Raw genomic sequence first — 15,798 nt, forward strand, 5'->3', positions numbered from 1 at the left:
TTCACGTTCATTGTTTCACTTGAAATATAAAGGTTATAAAACTTAATGGCCGCATGACAAGGAAACTATATGAAACACTCGGAGATTTACAGAGCAACTGCTATGCTCTTTAGGCATGTGGGCTGAAAATTGCTTTACAATAGGCAACGCAACCTGTGGTTTGAGCGCTGAGGTTTTCTGGCTTCTCTCCCCCCCTCCCCTTTTTTTCTTTGACCTTGCAGACTGGTATTCAGTTACCACAGCAGCTCCAAAGTAAAACAGAAACACAGCTTGTATCTTCTTTCAAGTATTTATTTCTTTTGTCCTGTTAACATCAAATAATGAAAGGAATTGTAAGGATTTTGAAGGGGGTTGTAAAAGAATGAAAGCAGGAGAAAGGAAAAAAATACCAACATAATGGCTTAATTTCTCACAGCATGTGCAGCGCAAATGAACAGTAAACACATACCACAGAAAAATGCAAACAAAGGCTACGTTTGCTAAAAAAGTTCAGGAAAAAAAAAATGGTGAGTGCCCCAAGCAACCATTTCTGTGCTTAAATCCTCAGAGCCTTTGCATTTGCAGGCCAGGCCAGCACAGCAGGCGCCTGCCCCTTGCCCACCATGAGCAGTGCCGTGCGGCGGCAGGCCGGTGTTTCCAGCCTGGGTTTGTGGTGCTGGTCTAAGGCACAGAGATATTGTAATTATGATATTAAGAGGAAGCTGTAGTCTAATCTAAAGGGTGAAGTGCAAGTGTGAAAGCCCTGTTACACATTTGCCACTAGGGTTTGTCTATACAGAGCGAGGTAATGAAGTAAGCAAAAATTCATGGGCAAATGCTACATTTTGCGATGCTTCCCAAATGTGGCGCTTTGCAGTGGCAGCACTTGCCTCTGAGCTGGATGCCAGCAATGTATGACCTAGGCTGCTGTCATGCAGAGGCTGTGGCATGACCCTGGGGGTTATACCATCACTGCAATTATATACTGCCTCTTTCTGTGACATCAGGAAAGACCATACAGTTTGCTGTTTCTCCTTTGCCCTATGTATACAACAAAAGCTGAAACGCTCTGGTAGAGCAAGGTTTGCAAAGTGCTGTGTGTATCAAATATGCTACTTGCAGTTTTGATATAGGAGTGTCAAATCTATACTCAAAACTCTGAATGAAGATGAAGAGTATAAACATCAGGTTAATTGAATTATGCTCTGCAGCAAGCACAGTCTTTCTACTAATGCACCTGTGTTCTCAGTGCATTTGGACATTCTGCTCTTTTCCTGTGTTGTTCACTTTCTAAATGTGTCAGTACAACTTTATTCCATTTATGCTTTTATTTTCTGAAATGAACTACGAGCAAGTATGCTGCAAAACAAATCCCAAAGAATCATAAAGCCATTTCCCTCATATTAAAATATCCCATGCCCTGATGTCAGGAGATCATGTCCATAACAGTAAGCTTTTTCCAATATCAAGACAAAATATATATATATATATGTTTTGTTTTGTTTTGTTTTGTTTTGTTTTTTTTTTACCTTACAATCCGAGGCTAAGGAAGAGGTGAAACCTTTGAAAGAATCAAAGTCTGACTGTGAACGTTTGCTGCTCTAAGTAAAGGCAAATGCAGTTTTGACAGTAACCCAAGATTTTTTTCCCCTTGAAGATTTCTGTAAGAAAGTTTTTGATCACAAGATTGGAATATGTCATGAGAGTACATTCAAATATGCATTTGCATTAATATTGTTGCCAGAAGCTATCTTACAGTCATCATCAGACATATTGGAGCCCCTACAAAGCTTTCTGTGGGATTGGAAGTCATCCAGCCAGGGGAAAGCAAAGCCACTGTGAGATTTGGATGGCCAGTTCCACAGGAAAACTACACATTAATGAATGGCAAACACTCAAAGTGGTAGTTATGGTGAATAACTCGCAAGCAAATTATTGGCTGAGAACTACTGTGCATTTAAACTATTTGATAAATTAATTTTTGAAAGAAGTCTGTTTAAAAATAATCCATTAAAAGAAGGCAGGCTAGTTTTACAGCAAGATTTGCCAAAAAGTACTGCTAGCTGTAATGAAAAACACTAGAATATGAGTTATTATCCTTAAAGCAGATCCACCATGATCTGTACTTCATGCCGCACGAGTACACTTTTAGGTATCATTAGATCCAATCTATGTTAGTATTTCTGATTTGTAAATTAACAGAAGAAATCAAACGGCAGTGCTGAGTATCCTACAGTTCAAGGCTTGCACCATATTTCCAGCATTTGGACAGATGGAAGGTGTTTGTGTACTTAATTGTGTATTTTCTGCTTCATCAGTACTGATCCATTAAGAGCCACTAGATCCAAATTTCGATTCTTTGTCCCAAGAAATGAGAACATTGCACCTAAATCTGTGTTAGCACTTTGTACCTTTTGCACCTGTATTGTGCATTTCAGCAAGCTTGCCTTCTTTCATTGCTGATACCTGACTTTTAGTTTACAATTTCCCCTTTAACTATGGTGTTCAGGCCAACCAGTTCCTAACAGTCCCTCCCAGTTCAAATTCAAATCGTGAAGACCTTAAAAAGAATATGCAGTTGTCAACTCGTTAAACAAGCATAATGCAAGCTCTGCGGGCTTTTGGTACATTTCATGCTTTAAAGGAAGGTAATCTCAAAGATATTTAGGGCAGTTTGCAATGTTAATGTATGAGAAGGTGTGGACACAGGCACGCACAGGTGAGAGACTGCCTGAAGGGAAGGCGAGGAGATGAATAATCTGCATGCACAGCATTCTGGCTCAGGAACTCTCAAAACACAGGCCTCCCCAACAGGAAAAATTGGAATAGATAGATGGAATGATGAAAAATGAAGGGATCAGCAAAAACCAAACCCAACTAAAGTAAACTCAGCATGGCTTCTATGGCTCATTCAAAAGAACATCTTCTCTAAGAGGTCATTTTCAAGACTATCACTGAAGAAACATAGAATATAAATTCCTCTGTAGTACAAGATTAAAAGCCATGACAAATCTGCCTGAAAGATGAAGAGGTTTTCAAGCAGAAGTACTGAAGATTGCAAACTACCAGATTGTCTCACAGGAAACATGACATCTCTCTCTCTCTCTCTCTCTCTTTTTTTTTTTTTTTTTCCTTGTAATTGATGTAGGGAATGAGAGTTGTGTGGAGTACTTGCCTGAGTTAAAAATAAAATTATAATTTCTACATGAGAAAATTTGTAATTCTTTAACTTGTTTGAATGGAGAAGATATGTATAAGGAAAATTATTTTTAAAACAGGAGTGAATGATGATGCATTGACTGTATGTTTAAAACTAATCAAAATGAGGTCAGAAGGCTCAATGCTGTAACTCTAATGATAGAACCAAAGCAATCATTCTACTGAAAGATTAAACATAGCTGTTTGCATGTGGCTTTTTTTTTTTTTTTAATAAATAGTTGTTTGCGTCATCATCAAATTACTCCTGAAGAAATTCTAGACGATATTTCTTGCTTGTTAAACCTCACCTATGCCAACTGGACAACAAAGAAACTGAAAGTGTTTGCTTCAGAAGTATGATAATGATGTGGGTGAAGATGCGCTTTTTTGCATTTGAGAAACACGTCAGATAGCTGATACTGCATAGTCAAGAACATTAGAATATTAAAAGTTACAGACTATTCAGCTACCAAAGTATATACTTTGCTTGCTGGTGCCAATCTCACTACTCCGTTTAGCATAGCCCTTAGAATGGCAATAAATTATTGTCCAGCTCTACAAGTATTCTCCATTACTTTAGAGCCCTGGTGACAGTCCAGAAGATATCACAAGGTATTTTATTGCTGGGGAAAAAAATAAAAAATAATAAAAAAAAAAAATAAAGAAAGCAATAGCTGACAAATTGATTTGTGATTGTGTTTAATCCTATTCCTGATTTATTCATACTTTTCCTACTTTATCATTCACAGTGATAAATGTCACTTGACACCTTAAGAAATCAGCTAGGAGATGCTGTGACTTTTCTTTCTGGTACCTTAAAAAATCTCCTCCATTATCTCAGGCTGACACTAAACCCAATAATTGATTTAGTCTCTGATGGATTGGTATTAAAAAAAAAAAAAAAAGTTTTTTTTTCTACACTCAACAGCTGAGAGAGCAGAGACAATGAGCTTGTCACCTCTGGTGTACTTGTAATAGGCAAAGTTGCAGGGGGTATAATGACAATGCAAGTCTCTTGTGAACAGACTTGACTATAGCAAGTCTGCATGAAATCAGCATTCTCAGCAGGCTCCAGGAAGAGGAATTGTGTTTTCTGATCTCACTTGTTTTCCATTGCAATCTTTTCCATCTTCCATTAACATTCTTCTGAGATGAGCCCTTATTATATTAAACCTTTATTCCATATGACAGCATTTTTCATATAGACAAATATCCCAGAAATTTTATCACCTCTGTGTTTATTTCTGTCCTCTCCCTGTGTAAAGACACTAAATAATGACTTTCCTGGCAAAGATAGCAATGAATTGCCTCCTTTTCTCATACCTAATATTGGAATGTGCTGGGGCAGTATCTGGGAGCACTCCATAGCAGTGCCCAAAGCAGAAGCAGCGGTTGGTGGCTATGCTGCACAGTGCCTAAATAGGGAAGATAAAGAGTTTCAGTTAATGCGTTCACAAAGCTCAATGTTTGCAAACGATGATGCCAAGGAAGGAACTGGTCAGGGGTCAAATCTCAGTGGTGAACTGCTTTGGAGACACATAGGAAGTCAATTTGGGAAGGGTCATTTACATACAGAGCCAGCAGGTTTCTAAGATTTCTCGATTTAGGTCAATGATGTTCAAATACTGTTCATCTACATTAATTCTACATTGCTTGAGAAGATGCTTGGGGAAAATCTCAGAAGCAACTTTTCACTTTTGCATTCTTTTCATTACCATTGGATTAACATAGGGAAATTTCATTACCAAGGATGCCTCTCTGTGAGAAGCCTGTACAGGACAGAGGCAGCTCTTTCAGATAAATAAAATTCAAATAACATAATGATTTTGCATAAGGGGGAAAAAAAAAAAAAAAAGTGAACCACATCTATCTAGTACTACTAGGTTAGCATGATTGCTATGCAACCCACAGAACCATGTCCTAATACTTAGGCATGATAGATGACCTTTGCAGCCGACTAAAAAAAAGTGAGTAGTGAGTCAAAAATGACCCTTCCTTGTTTTTACATATATGGGTTTCTTTGCCTTCCTCAGAAAAAATAAAACAAGAGACAGCAAACCATAACAGGAGTATTTGGAGTGTTCTGAGCCAGCAAGATACAAAGTTAACAGACTGCTTTTTAGGGCATGGTGACCCACAGGAATAAACAGCAGTAACAAACACTTTTTATAGACTTTGTATTTGGATGAAAATCACAATGCCCCTATTATTGTACAACTTCAGGAATATAAGGTGGAGTCTTGCCTCTGGCTATTTAGGGCCACCACACTCCCCCTAAGATTGTATCTATCCTCTGTTTTGTTTTCTCCTGTACTTGCACTTGAGTGCTTTAGTTCCTACTTAAGGAGGAACTGTTCTTCTGTGGATTTGTGCAGAAAAGTCAGCCTTACTTTTCCTTTTCTGTTAATATGACGTAACACCCATAGCAAAGGTGAGCATATGTGTAATATCTTGTTATGTTTCTGTTCAGACTTCTCTTCAGAAGAACTGGAATGGGCTCTGAGAATTCTTGCTACTTAAGACAGTGCTAGTACAATCTCCTTACTTTAAACTCAGATATGGGGCAAATGCTAACATAAGGAACTCATAAACCTGGTCTCTTTGGGAAGGTGTGAAGCTATAAATTGTCTCCTCAGAGGTCTATTCTTTTAAGTTGCATCCAGTCCACAGAGGCTGGATCAGTATGTTTCTGCTAAAGCCTTGAGGGCTTGAGGGATCAGTTACAGAAACAAAAGAGGGTGTATGTTTAAAGAAAAGAAGACAGGAGTAGGGAGAACCCTCTATCGAACTGGCAACAGCAAAGTTGTGCCTTGTGTCTTCCATCTCTAGCCCCTGACTGGAGTACCTGAGCCTCCCCAAACCATGTCTGGTCTGTCTGAGACGTTACCTTGCCAATCTGACTCTTCTTGAGAATACAGAAAGGGTTGTTTCTGTTGAAACTGTCAGCTCCGTGAAGGTATTGAAGTAAGGTATTGATGCGATCTCAGTAGAATAGAGGGTAGGAAGACAGTTTATTGGTCACTGAGGTGACTGAATTGCCAGCTTCCTGCAGGACACGCTGGATAAAAAGAGAATGAGCAGCAGGGGACAAGGTGAAGTTCAGGTTTTCTTCTTGCCTTTCTCCGAGTTGCCAAATTGTGTGAGAGGTGCCTGCCACTATTCACAGCCCTCTTTCAGAAAAGCACTCCAACAAAGAGCGTTCTGTTTACTGCTGACTGCAACTGCTGCTTGTGACTGACGGGGTTTGCTCAGTTTCCGAACTCCAGCAGGCTGAGAAACAACACAAGACTGAGGATCTCAGCACCAGGGAGGTGCGAGCTGCAAAGACAATGCAGAATATCCTGGTTCTCAGAGCTGTTGTTTGTTTGGTGAAAAATGTGTAAAATACATTTGACATAAGCTTGCTTTACCCCAAAAACTTATGAGCAAGGGCTGTCAAAAGAGTGGCCATCACCCAGATTTAGTTTATTAAAGACACATGAAGAAATAAAAGCAAAATAGACGATCCAAGGTCACCCTGTATTCTTTCCTCAGCAGTCCAATGTCAGCTAGAGGAAAGCACTAGGCCGAATTCACGTCTGCTACAAACAGATGTGTTCTCTTTGAAATAAATGCACCCACTTACACTGTGCCTGCATTAAGTCTGTTAGTGGGCTTTTATGAGATTTGGCAAGTGTAATGCTATCTGTTAATATCTCAAGGTGGGAGTGTTCAGGGAGTTGTCTGAAAGGCTTGCAAGACTAGATCTGGTCATATCCACCCACACTAATTAACACATTACATAAAAGTACAACAAGTTTCTCTTTGCAAACAGTAGAATCACTTGCCCAGGCACTTTCTGTGATTCTAGAAGAAATATTGGGATGGACTCTGTCACTTTTTAACCTCAATAAAACAGTGCATGGGTAGGTAGGGTTTAGTTCCCACTTTCAGGGCTCACTCCTTTTTTCTTCATCCTAAAAATACCAGACGGCAGGAAGGATCTTTTTAAAGTTTACCAAAGTTGCATGAAGGAATATTTTTTTTAATCAAAAAATAAAAATAAATACAAAATCAATAAAAATCAGATTTACTTACAAATGACTCCTTCCAGCCTCTCTCTCCCTACCCTGACTTGCTAATTATGAAAATTCCTTGGTACAAATATCAGATTCTGAAACCACCTGAAATTGAAAATACTTAAATTTTAAATAGAGGGTCATTTAAATACAGAGTTTTTATTTAAATAAGGGGTCTTATGTCAGGACAATGCATGTCCCACAATGACTACCATTTCTTTATCATCATTCCAATTTTAAAATGGCAGCAAACTCCTGTATATAAACTACAGTAAGGGCCTTTTAATTCATAGATTAGAGCAAGTAAAACCTGAAGAACTTACCTAATTTCATATGAAACCTCTCTGACCTGCTCCTACAGCTTCACCTTGATTCCTCCAGCTGCATAATAAATACATACCCTGATTTAGATTTAGTCCAGACCCTTTGCATGACATCTGGCTTCAAGATGGTGGCACTGAAAAGTGCAGTAATGACACAGGAATACAGAAGGAAAAAAAAAAAAGTTTAGTGGAGTGGAAAGCAGGAGGCAGTGGAGAGAGCAGGGAAAACCAAAATTAAAATAAGTCAAAGGGCGGAAATGCCTTTGAGAAGGCCTTAGGCTTCTACAAAGCTTGTCCACATTTGCAGCACTTCAGAATTACCCAATACCAACCTTATGTGCAAAGGGACAGCAGACCTCAGCAGGCATTCCAGAGGCTTTCTTTTAAAAAACAAAAAACCCTCTTCATACGTATTCATCCAGACTTGCAAGTATCTCACTGTATGTAGAGCATTCTATCTCGCAACATTCACAAGTGAAGAAACTCTCTTACCCAACTCTTCCTTACTATCTGAAAAGCAAAGTCAATGTTTTCCTCATTATTTTCTGTTTGCTGCATACCTCTCCCCCACTGTGACTGCTATTTGACCTGCTGTCCGCTCAGAGACCCTGAGGGAAAGAGAGAGGGAAGTGTGCATGTGTGTGTGTATGAGAGGAGTGAGACGATGAGTCTGCTACATTCTGACTTGTTTATATTCATTAGAAAGAAATCAACAGCACTTAGTATGTAAGACAACCTCTGTAGATAGGGAACATCTTTTATGCAGTGCAGAAAAAGCCGATTCATGTAAGGGACAGGATTTGGAGATGAGTGGAGAATGCATATCAATGTGTGCACTAGTTCTTAACCTCTCTTTTGCATTAGGATGTCATTAATGAATAGAGTCTCAACATAAAGGTTTGATTTAAGGACACTGTGAGGTGTCCTGTCTCACCAGTTCTGTTTGCTCTCACATCTACAAGCCTGGCAGTCCTGACCGTGGTCAATGAGAAAATAGAAAGGATGACAGTGCCTAAGGTGAGGAACCATCTTTTCCTTTCCCACGTGTCTCCTGGTTAAGTGTAGTACCTTTGTATTCTTGGCAGATCCTGGAAGAGGTCTCCCCTCATTGCAGCTGTGTTTTCAATGAATTAGCTTTCCTCCCCAAAATTGACAAAAAAATGAAGCTGAAAGCATCTATTAGTGTGGGCATCAAAATCACAGAGATCAAAGTTTCATCCTCTCCAGAGAGCCTCAGACATCTAGGAATTCAAAACAAAACTCCATTGTAAGAAACCGTGTCAAAGCTGGCACACTGCTATAGCTTGGATGTTCTGCACTCAGAAGGAAAGCACTGACCTAGAGAGAACTCCCCCAAAGTACCCGTGCAGGCAAAGGGGCTTGCATCAATGACATTTTTTGCAATATCTTCCTCTTGAACTGCTTAAGAAGAGATACGTTTCATGATTTGCAGTAAGAATCAGGCCTTCAGATTTTAACATTCACATCATTGCTTCTACGTAGTTGATTTCCATTCTACAGGGCAGAGCCAAAGAAACATCTCAAATGCAGCTCACAGCTTTTCTGCTGGAACTCAGATCTCTGTAAGAAATTATAGATTGCAACCTCTGAGGTATTTTTTCCTTTTCTAGATTTTTGCATAAAACCTTTCTATAGAGTGTTCCCTTTGAATTTGTTGAGCATTTGACAAGCACTAAGGTAGTAAGACTTACAACTTTTGAGGTAGGGAAACACTAGAAATATCTGTTTTGCAGGTCAAGGTGCACCTTGAGATTATCATCTTGCTCTGGGTCACACAGGACATCTGAAAAAAGGTCAACATTTAAGCCATGAGTGCTAACTTTACTCCTGTACTTTAACCATGTGGCTTTCCTTCAGATGCTTCATTCAGGTGTTCTCCAGTCCTGCTTGCTACATTCCTGTATTGCAATTACATTAATGCCTCTTTTAGTGGTGTTCTGATTTGTTTCGACTACATTACTGTGCCTAGTGTTGCACGCTGCATCTGGCACAGGAATGCGGTGTTGCTCTTACTGGGCTGTCAAAGAGAGTATATCATTACAAAAATAAATAATGTCTAGCTGCTTCTGGCATTTCAGTCCAAGCAATAGTTATCACTTTTGGCTGATTATCACTTTTGACTGATCAGTGCCCGATTCAATGTCCCTAAAAAACAATGGGTATATTCCCAGTTGAATTCAACGTGCATTTAATCAGATCTTTGCTAACTGTGCTTCCAAACTTCACATTTCATGAGCACTACAGTACTCTCTCTTCTGTTTTCAGAGAATTACTCCACTTATTTCATTGTGCAGATTGATACAATGGATTTTACTCTCTACGGATTGTCAGTGAATGTGTGTTTGTACAAGCAGGCTCTAGCTGTAGTTCTAGATTTAGTGCATCCCCAATGTGATGCTGCCTACATGCGTGGCAATCTGGGATTAATGCTAAAAATATATATATATTTTCATCATAAATGAACAAAAACATTCAGAAAGACAACTAAATTTCATATATGAGCTCATTGATGGAATCTTCCACTATTCAAACTGTATGTTCTCCTGACTGAGCATCCCCCTGCAGCCCTCACAGGTGCTGTAAGACAGGTTTCCCAAACACAGAACAGTCCTTCAGAGGGAAGATCTGGGTGGCCTTTAACAAAGAAAACAGCAGTTTGCTCCACAGCTTGCTCCTTCCTTGACATGAGCTGGGAACAGCTTCATCAATGTATAGTGAAGGAAGGGAAAGAAGCTTCCATTAAATGTCCATAACTTGTAGTTCTTCAAACTATTTTTTAAGTTTCCCATTCAAAAAGCTGAAATGAAATCATAATCAATTTGCAATTGCAGTTCCTTTGAAGAGAATGTATAAAGTCTGGGCTGTGATGTGCTGCCTCTCAGCTGAGACAGATTACAGACACTTTAAAAACAAAAATTACATCTTAAACCTATGAGTAGATTTAACAATTGAACTCTTAAGAATTAAACATAATATAAACTTTTCAAGCTTTTGTTTTTTCTTTCCAAGGGTCCATAGTCTAGTCATTCAATCCTGTGCAAAGGTCATGTTACTATGGATATGACCTGCAAGAAATGTGTTGCCTCAAAGCAGCGCAAGTCACATGAACAGGCTAAAAGCCAAGACTGCTGATTCACAGTCTTGTCAGGATTTTCATGCTTGTGTTGGTTTCACTGAAGAATAGTCCTTCCATCACCAAGTCTATGTTCGCCCTTTAAAAGTGTTCATGCAGGTGTAGCTTCCAGAAAACTTGTGGATTTCTTCAAGTGCTGCCTGAGGGAGAATGCTGCAGGAGAAACAGAAAGAAAATAAGCAGACCAGACAAACCTTTTAGTCTACTCCAAAAAGAGGAGGTGTAAATATGTACATATGTTTTTCCTGTTCAGCATGCAGTATTGTAATTATTTTTGACAGAAATCACAATGTCTTACTTCAGTTCCTGACCAAAACAGGTTTTGCAAAGACTTGCGTGGAAACAAGTTTTTAAATGTATTTTGTATTCAGTTGTATCGGGATATAAAGTTATGACTTTCTTTCCTTAGGCACTTTAAAATTCCTTTCCTAATCATATAGAAAAATATTTTTGACAGTTTCACGGCTTTAACAATGTTCTCTAAATACAGCTGTGATATACGTACTTTATTGTACAGAAATCCTTTACAATACAAAGCACAGAGTCCAAAGAGCGGCTTACTAAATCAAAATCAACTCGATGCATGTGTTAGTTGTTAAGAAATTTCCCAGATATCAGTTCCAACCTCAGGAAACAGAATTTTGGGAGTGAAACTCGTTTCTTAAAGGCGGTACTTTATGAAACAGGTAAAGGAAGAAAATCTGCCATAAGAACCTCATCAAGTTTTCCCTCTTTTGCTTCTATGACTCTCCTGGGAACGGATGAACTGGTCTGATCCTGACTATCAGGTAACAGTCAAACTGCGGTTTGCCTTGGTGGACAGCAAGGATTGTAAGCCAATCTTGCCTGACTAGCAAGGCTATTGCTGGGCAAGGGAAATACTTACCTTTTTAGGATGACAAGAACATGCATTGTCCATGGAAGGAGCAGGAAGGCTTGATTCATCTGCACGGCTTCTACTGTCCTCCTAGCCACAGTCTCTGGCTTGAGAGGAGGAAAAAGATTAGGGAACCTGAATAAATAAAGTAAAAAATAAAATAATTATTTGTTAACCAAACTCCTTTAAGATATCACTGTCCAAGTCCTGTTATTCACTGAGTTTTCTTTGGCTACTGGCATTCAGACATCCCCCAAAGCAGGCTGGAAGTAGCAGAAAAGCGTATGAGGTACTGTTCCAACCTGTACTACTGAGTTAGCTAAATAGTTAAGGAATGTGCATGTTGGTGCCTTTAGGATGAAGTGGCAGAGAGTATTCAGGACCTTGACTCAGAGACTTTCTTAAATTGTCTGCAAACCAAGGCCAAATGCTGTCTCTTCAGTGTTGGTGTTCTTCCTCTCTGCTGCTCTTAGCTTGGTTCAAATTCTTGACAGGTGAAAGACAAGTGAGTTTTTTCCCTCCTTGCTTTTAGTACCAAACATAAGGCTTTTCCTGGCTCCTATAGTGGCTTGACACTGCATACTTCCTTGACTAAGAGAGCACAAACTAATAGGTTATTTTGCTGATTGTAAAAGATTAATTTGGTCAGCCTTCTTTTTTTTTTTTTTTTAAATTTAGCTTGGTCTCTTAGAGCTAAAAAGGAGGTAGTGACAGCCTTTCTTCAGTAAATGGATCTCATTCCGTTTAATGGGAAAGAATTGAGTATTTCAGTGGATAAAGAAGGAATTTGTACTGTTAATTCTCAAGTAATTTGTAGACTGCTCCTTTTTGAATGACCTCAGTTTTCAGATTGCCTACCCTCCCTCTCTAGTGGCTGCAAATGGCTTAAATACACCCAGAGAAAAATAGCTTTCAGATTTCTTGGTAGAAGCAAATGCCTCACACAGTACAGGCAAGCTGTACGAATATGCCAGCAAACTGAGGGAACCAGTCTGATGAGTCCCAGGTGGCCTAGAGTGACCCTCTGTTCCCAGGCAGCCAAATGAGACATCAAATTCTCTTAACTAAATGAAGCATTAATTAGGAGTGTATTCTGATGATTCATTTAAAATGAGATGCTTTATTCTAGTTCCCCTGGACTGACCTGATTCTCATGCCCTGAAACATCTCTGTGCTCGTGTGGAAGGGCAGGACTGTTGTGGCATTCACTCCAGGACAGTCTAGCAGCCCCAAGGTCAGGCTCTCCATAAAGGCAAAGGACGAGGCTTTGGAGGTGCAATAGTCAATGGCACCAGGGATGGCTGACAAGGCTAGGACAGAGTTCAAGCAAACAATGTGTCCATTCTGCAACTCCAGCATCCTTGGCAGGAATGCTTTGGTGGTCTGAAGAACAACACAGGAAGAAAAAAAAAAAATAAAAAGGTTTGCTCAGCAGAGATACAACAAAAACAATACTTAGTTACTGAAAAAATAAGGTGACAAAGAGACACGTTAAACTGCACTGTCTGTTAAGTTAGGAAAGGAGTGGGAGACGGCCTTGTTGCCTTGCATTCTCTGTAAGCTTTTAAACAGGCAAAGTTTGCATAGAAAAACAACAGAATTTTTCTAGAGCAGATGTAAGCAGTGCCCACAGATAAAGGCCACAAACAGAATGCGCTTTGTATTTTAAAAACATCTTGTGGAGGATAAAGTCTTCAGTGAAGTGGTGAAATCACAAGAAGCTATTTTTTTTAATTACTATTATCTAATTCAGAATGGAATGAGTTTCCTTCCCAAAGCAAGGCAGTCTCATGCTCCTCTCATGCTCCATAGACAACTCTCCTCTGTGACCTCAGGATTTCTCAAAAGACATCAGATATTTTGCTGGAAATCACAGAACAGGGATACAAGAGCTTCAAATGCTATGCCACTGGAAGCTTTTAATGTGATATTTTGGAAGTAGCTGAAATCCATTTGAGAGAACCTGTCAAACTAAATTTTTCTTTAGACTTCTTTCCTCTGGCCTTTGCCCCTCATACTGTGTTTCCTGCTTCCATGTCAGACTGATTTTACCAAGCATCATTTAGAAAGACCTTGTAGCAGCCACGTGTTTACTGGCTGTTATCTGTCACTCTCATTCCCAAGTCTGAATACATGAGATACAAGAGCTTATCTTACCCAGAACTGTCCCAGGGTGTTTATATGTTGTGATTTGAGCAGTGCATCGTCATCACTGTCCATCAGGCTTTTACCATGGACCACAGCAGCATTGTTCACTAGGATAGTGATATCACCCACCTGCAAAAAAACACACGACTTATTATAACTAATGTCTCTCCTCACAGATTAGCAGTTACTATTATATCTGAATACATTCTTATTTTATAGCTTTTGGCATTTTTGCCTGGAGGCTGTGTAAACCCTCTGAATCACTTAAAACAGGTAGCTAGACTTTGTACAATATCATCTGGAGGGCTACATTTCTTTTTAGCAAGTACAACGTTTTTCCTCATCAAAGATGAGGAATTACTAAATTCTGCCTACACACACAGTTTCCACACACACTAACCTTCTCCCGCACAGCTTTGGCTTGCCGATAGACCTCCTCTCGGTTTCCTACATCACAGATGAAATAATGGCACTCTGTCCCCATCATCCTGATTTCCTCTGTGGTCTCCTTCAGGCATTTCTCAGTTCGACCCCACAGGATGATCTGCAGCAAAAAACTTTTGTTAGAGCCAAACTGCTTCAAATTTGAAATAATTAAAACATGCTTCTAACTTCAACAGTTCGATGAACATCTTTGATGTGTTTTCACTGCCAGTCCCTGTCGCATTGTTTCATTTAAGACTAACAATGACTTTGTATTACATGGAGGCAGGACTTTGGTATGGTGATGGAAGATGAATCCCACTGTTGATCCTCTGTTTACAGGTTGTTTACAAGCATCACAATAGCTACAACAAAAAAAATCAAATCTTTTGCCAAACACCACAAATATACAAAACACTTGGCAAATTTTCTCTGTCATGAACTTTCATATCTATCCCCGTTTTTGCTAGACATGCACATACACAGAAAGGTAACTTCTAATGCTAAAATAACTGACCTTCCTGTATATCTGGTAGGTTTTCTGCTTCTACATATGGAGATAACATCTGCTCTGCAGTAAAACATTTTTTTTCAGCACATGATAGGTAACAATTTGCAATGCTGACTGCTTGCAGGCTGGTGTCCTAGCTGCACTTTAAACAAGAGGTTTGTGATAATCCAAACATTTAAATGAGAGATTTCAAGCATTCATTTATTTTGTAACTAATACACATAAGATTTCATTTGCTATTCCCAAACACTGTAAAACATACAATAGTTCCTGTACAAAGAACAATAGCGGATATCCAAGGAAATAAGACGTTCAAATTGTATAGCGTGGATTTGGTGTATAAGGAAGACATAACTAATGCACTACCACAGAAGTCAGAAATAACCTGAAATGTTACCAGGTTCATTAACTGTCACTTTGGGGTTTTACCTAGTATGATTTTTCCAAGTGAGACAACAAGGTTTGTCTCAAGTATAAAACGGTGCTTCCCCCACTATTTTTAAACAATTAATCTGCAGCTAAACAGATTTAACCAAGTTATTTTTTCCTAGTGCATGTAACGTTTTCTATTTCTTTTAAAGCTGAAAAAGAATATAATTCCATCTTGATTACCTATGACATCAACATATGAGTCAACCTATCCTTTTTGCTCTTCAAGCTGCAGCCTTCTCAGTATTCATCATGTTATGAATGGTTGGTCACTTGTCATTCTGCAAAAATAAACTCCCGAATGGAGTCTGTTACCAGAATAATCTAACTGCTCTGTGATTCGAACAGCAGGATCCAAAAGAGAAAGAACAAAAGACGGCTACTGCTCACAACTGCAATTTAGGACAATGTAGTTTTTTTTCACAGTAGGTCACATTCATAATGCTAAAATGCTATTTAGTACTATAAATAAGGATATTCACATAACCAAATGCAGGTTTACTCTGATCAGGGGACTGGGAAAATGGACCTCAAAAATGGAAAGTTTTGTTGCTCTCTGAATGGGGTTATTTCCAGGCAGTGGCCTAATCACGTGTGATCCAGGATTACAGTCATTTCCTACACCACTGGGTACTGAGCATGAATCTGACTGTTATACTGATTTTTATGGTTAAAAATAAGTACACTTAAAACTTTAA

The 15,798-nt window shown here is 39.1% G+C and overlaps 1 protein-coding gene across 4 annotated transcripts in view; it reads right to left on the reverse strand.

Annotated features, from left to right (window-relative positions):
• Nucleotides 1-296: 296 nt before the first annotated feature.
• Nucleotides 297-15,798, reverse strand: part of DHRS3 (dehydrogenase/reductase 3) — a 35,854-nt gene continuing 20,352 nt past the window's right edge. For all 4 annotated transcript variants that reach the window (XM_082777164.1, XM_082777165.1, XM_082777167.1 and 1 more), the window contains exons 2-6: nucleotides 14,138-14,281; nucleotides 13,747-13,866; nucleotides 12,734-12,972; nucleotides 11,599-11,724; nucleotides 297-10,865 (exon numbers count right to left, since the gene is read on the reverse strand). In XM_082777164.1, coding sequence (XP_082633290.1) covers nucleotides 10,781-10,865; nucleotides 11,599-11,724; nucleotides 12,734-12,972; nucleotides 13,747-13,866; nucleotides 14,138-14,281 — 714 coding nt within the window. In that variant the 3' untranslated portion in view covers nucleotides 297-10,780. The remainder of the gene's footprint in view (nucleotides 10,866-11,598; nucleotides 11,725-12,733; nucleotides 12,973-13,746; nucleotides 13,867-14,137; nucleotides 14,282-15,798) is intronic.

Source organism: Aythya marila (assembly GCF_965140915.1).
Source record: "Aythya marila genome assembly, chromosome: 21".
Classification (NCBI taxonomy): Eukaryota; Metazoa; Chordata; class Aves; order Anseriformes; family Anatidae; genus Aythya; species Aythya marila.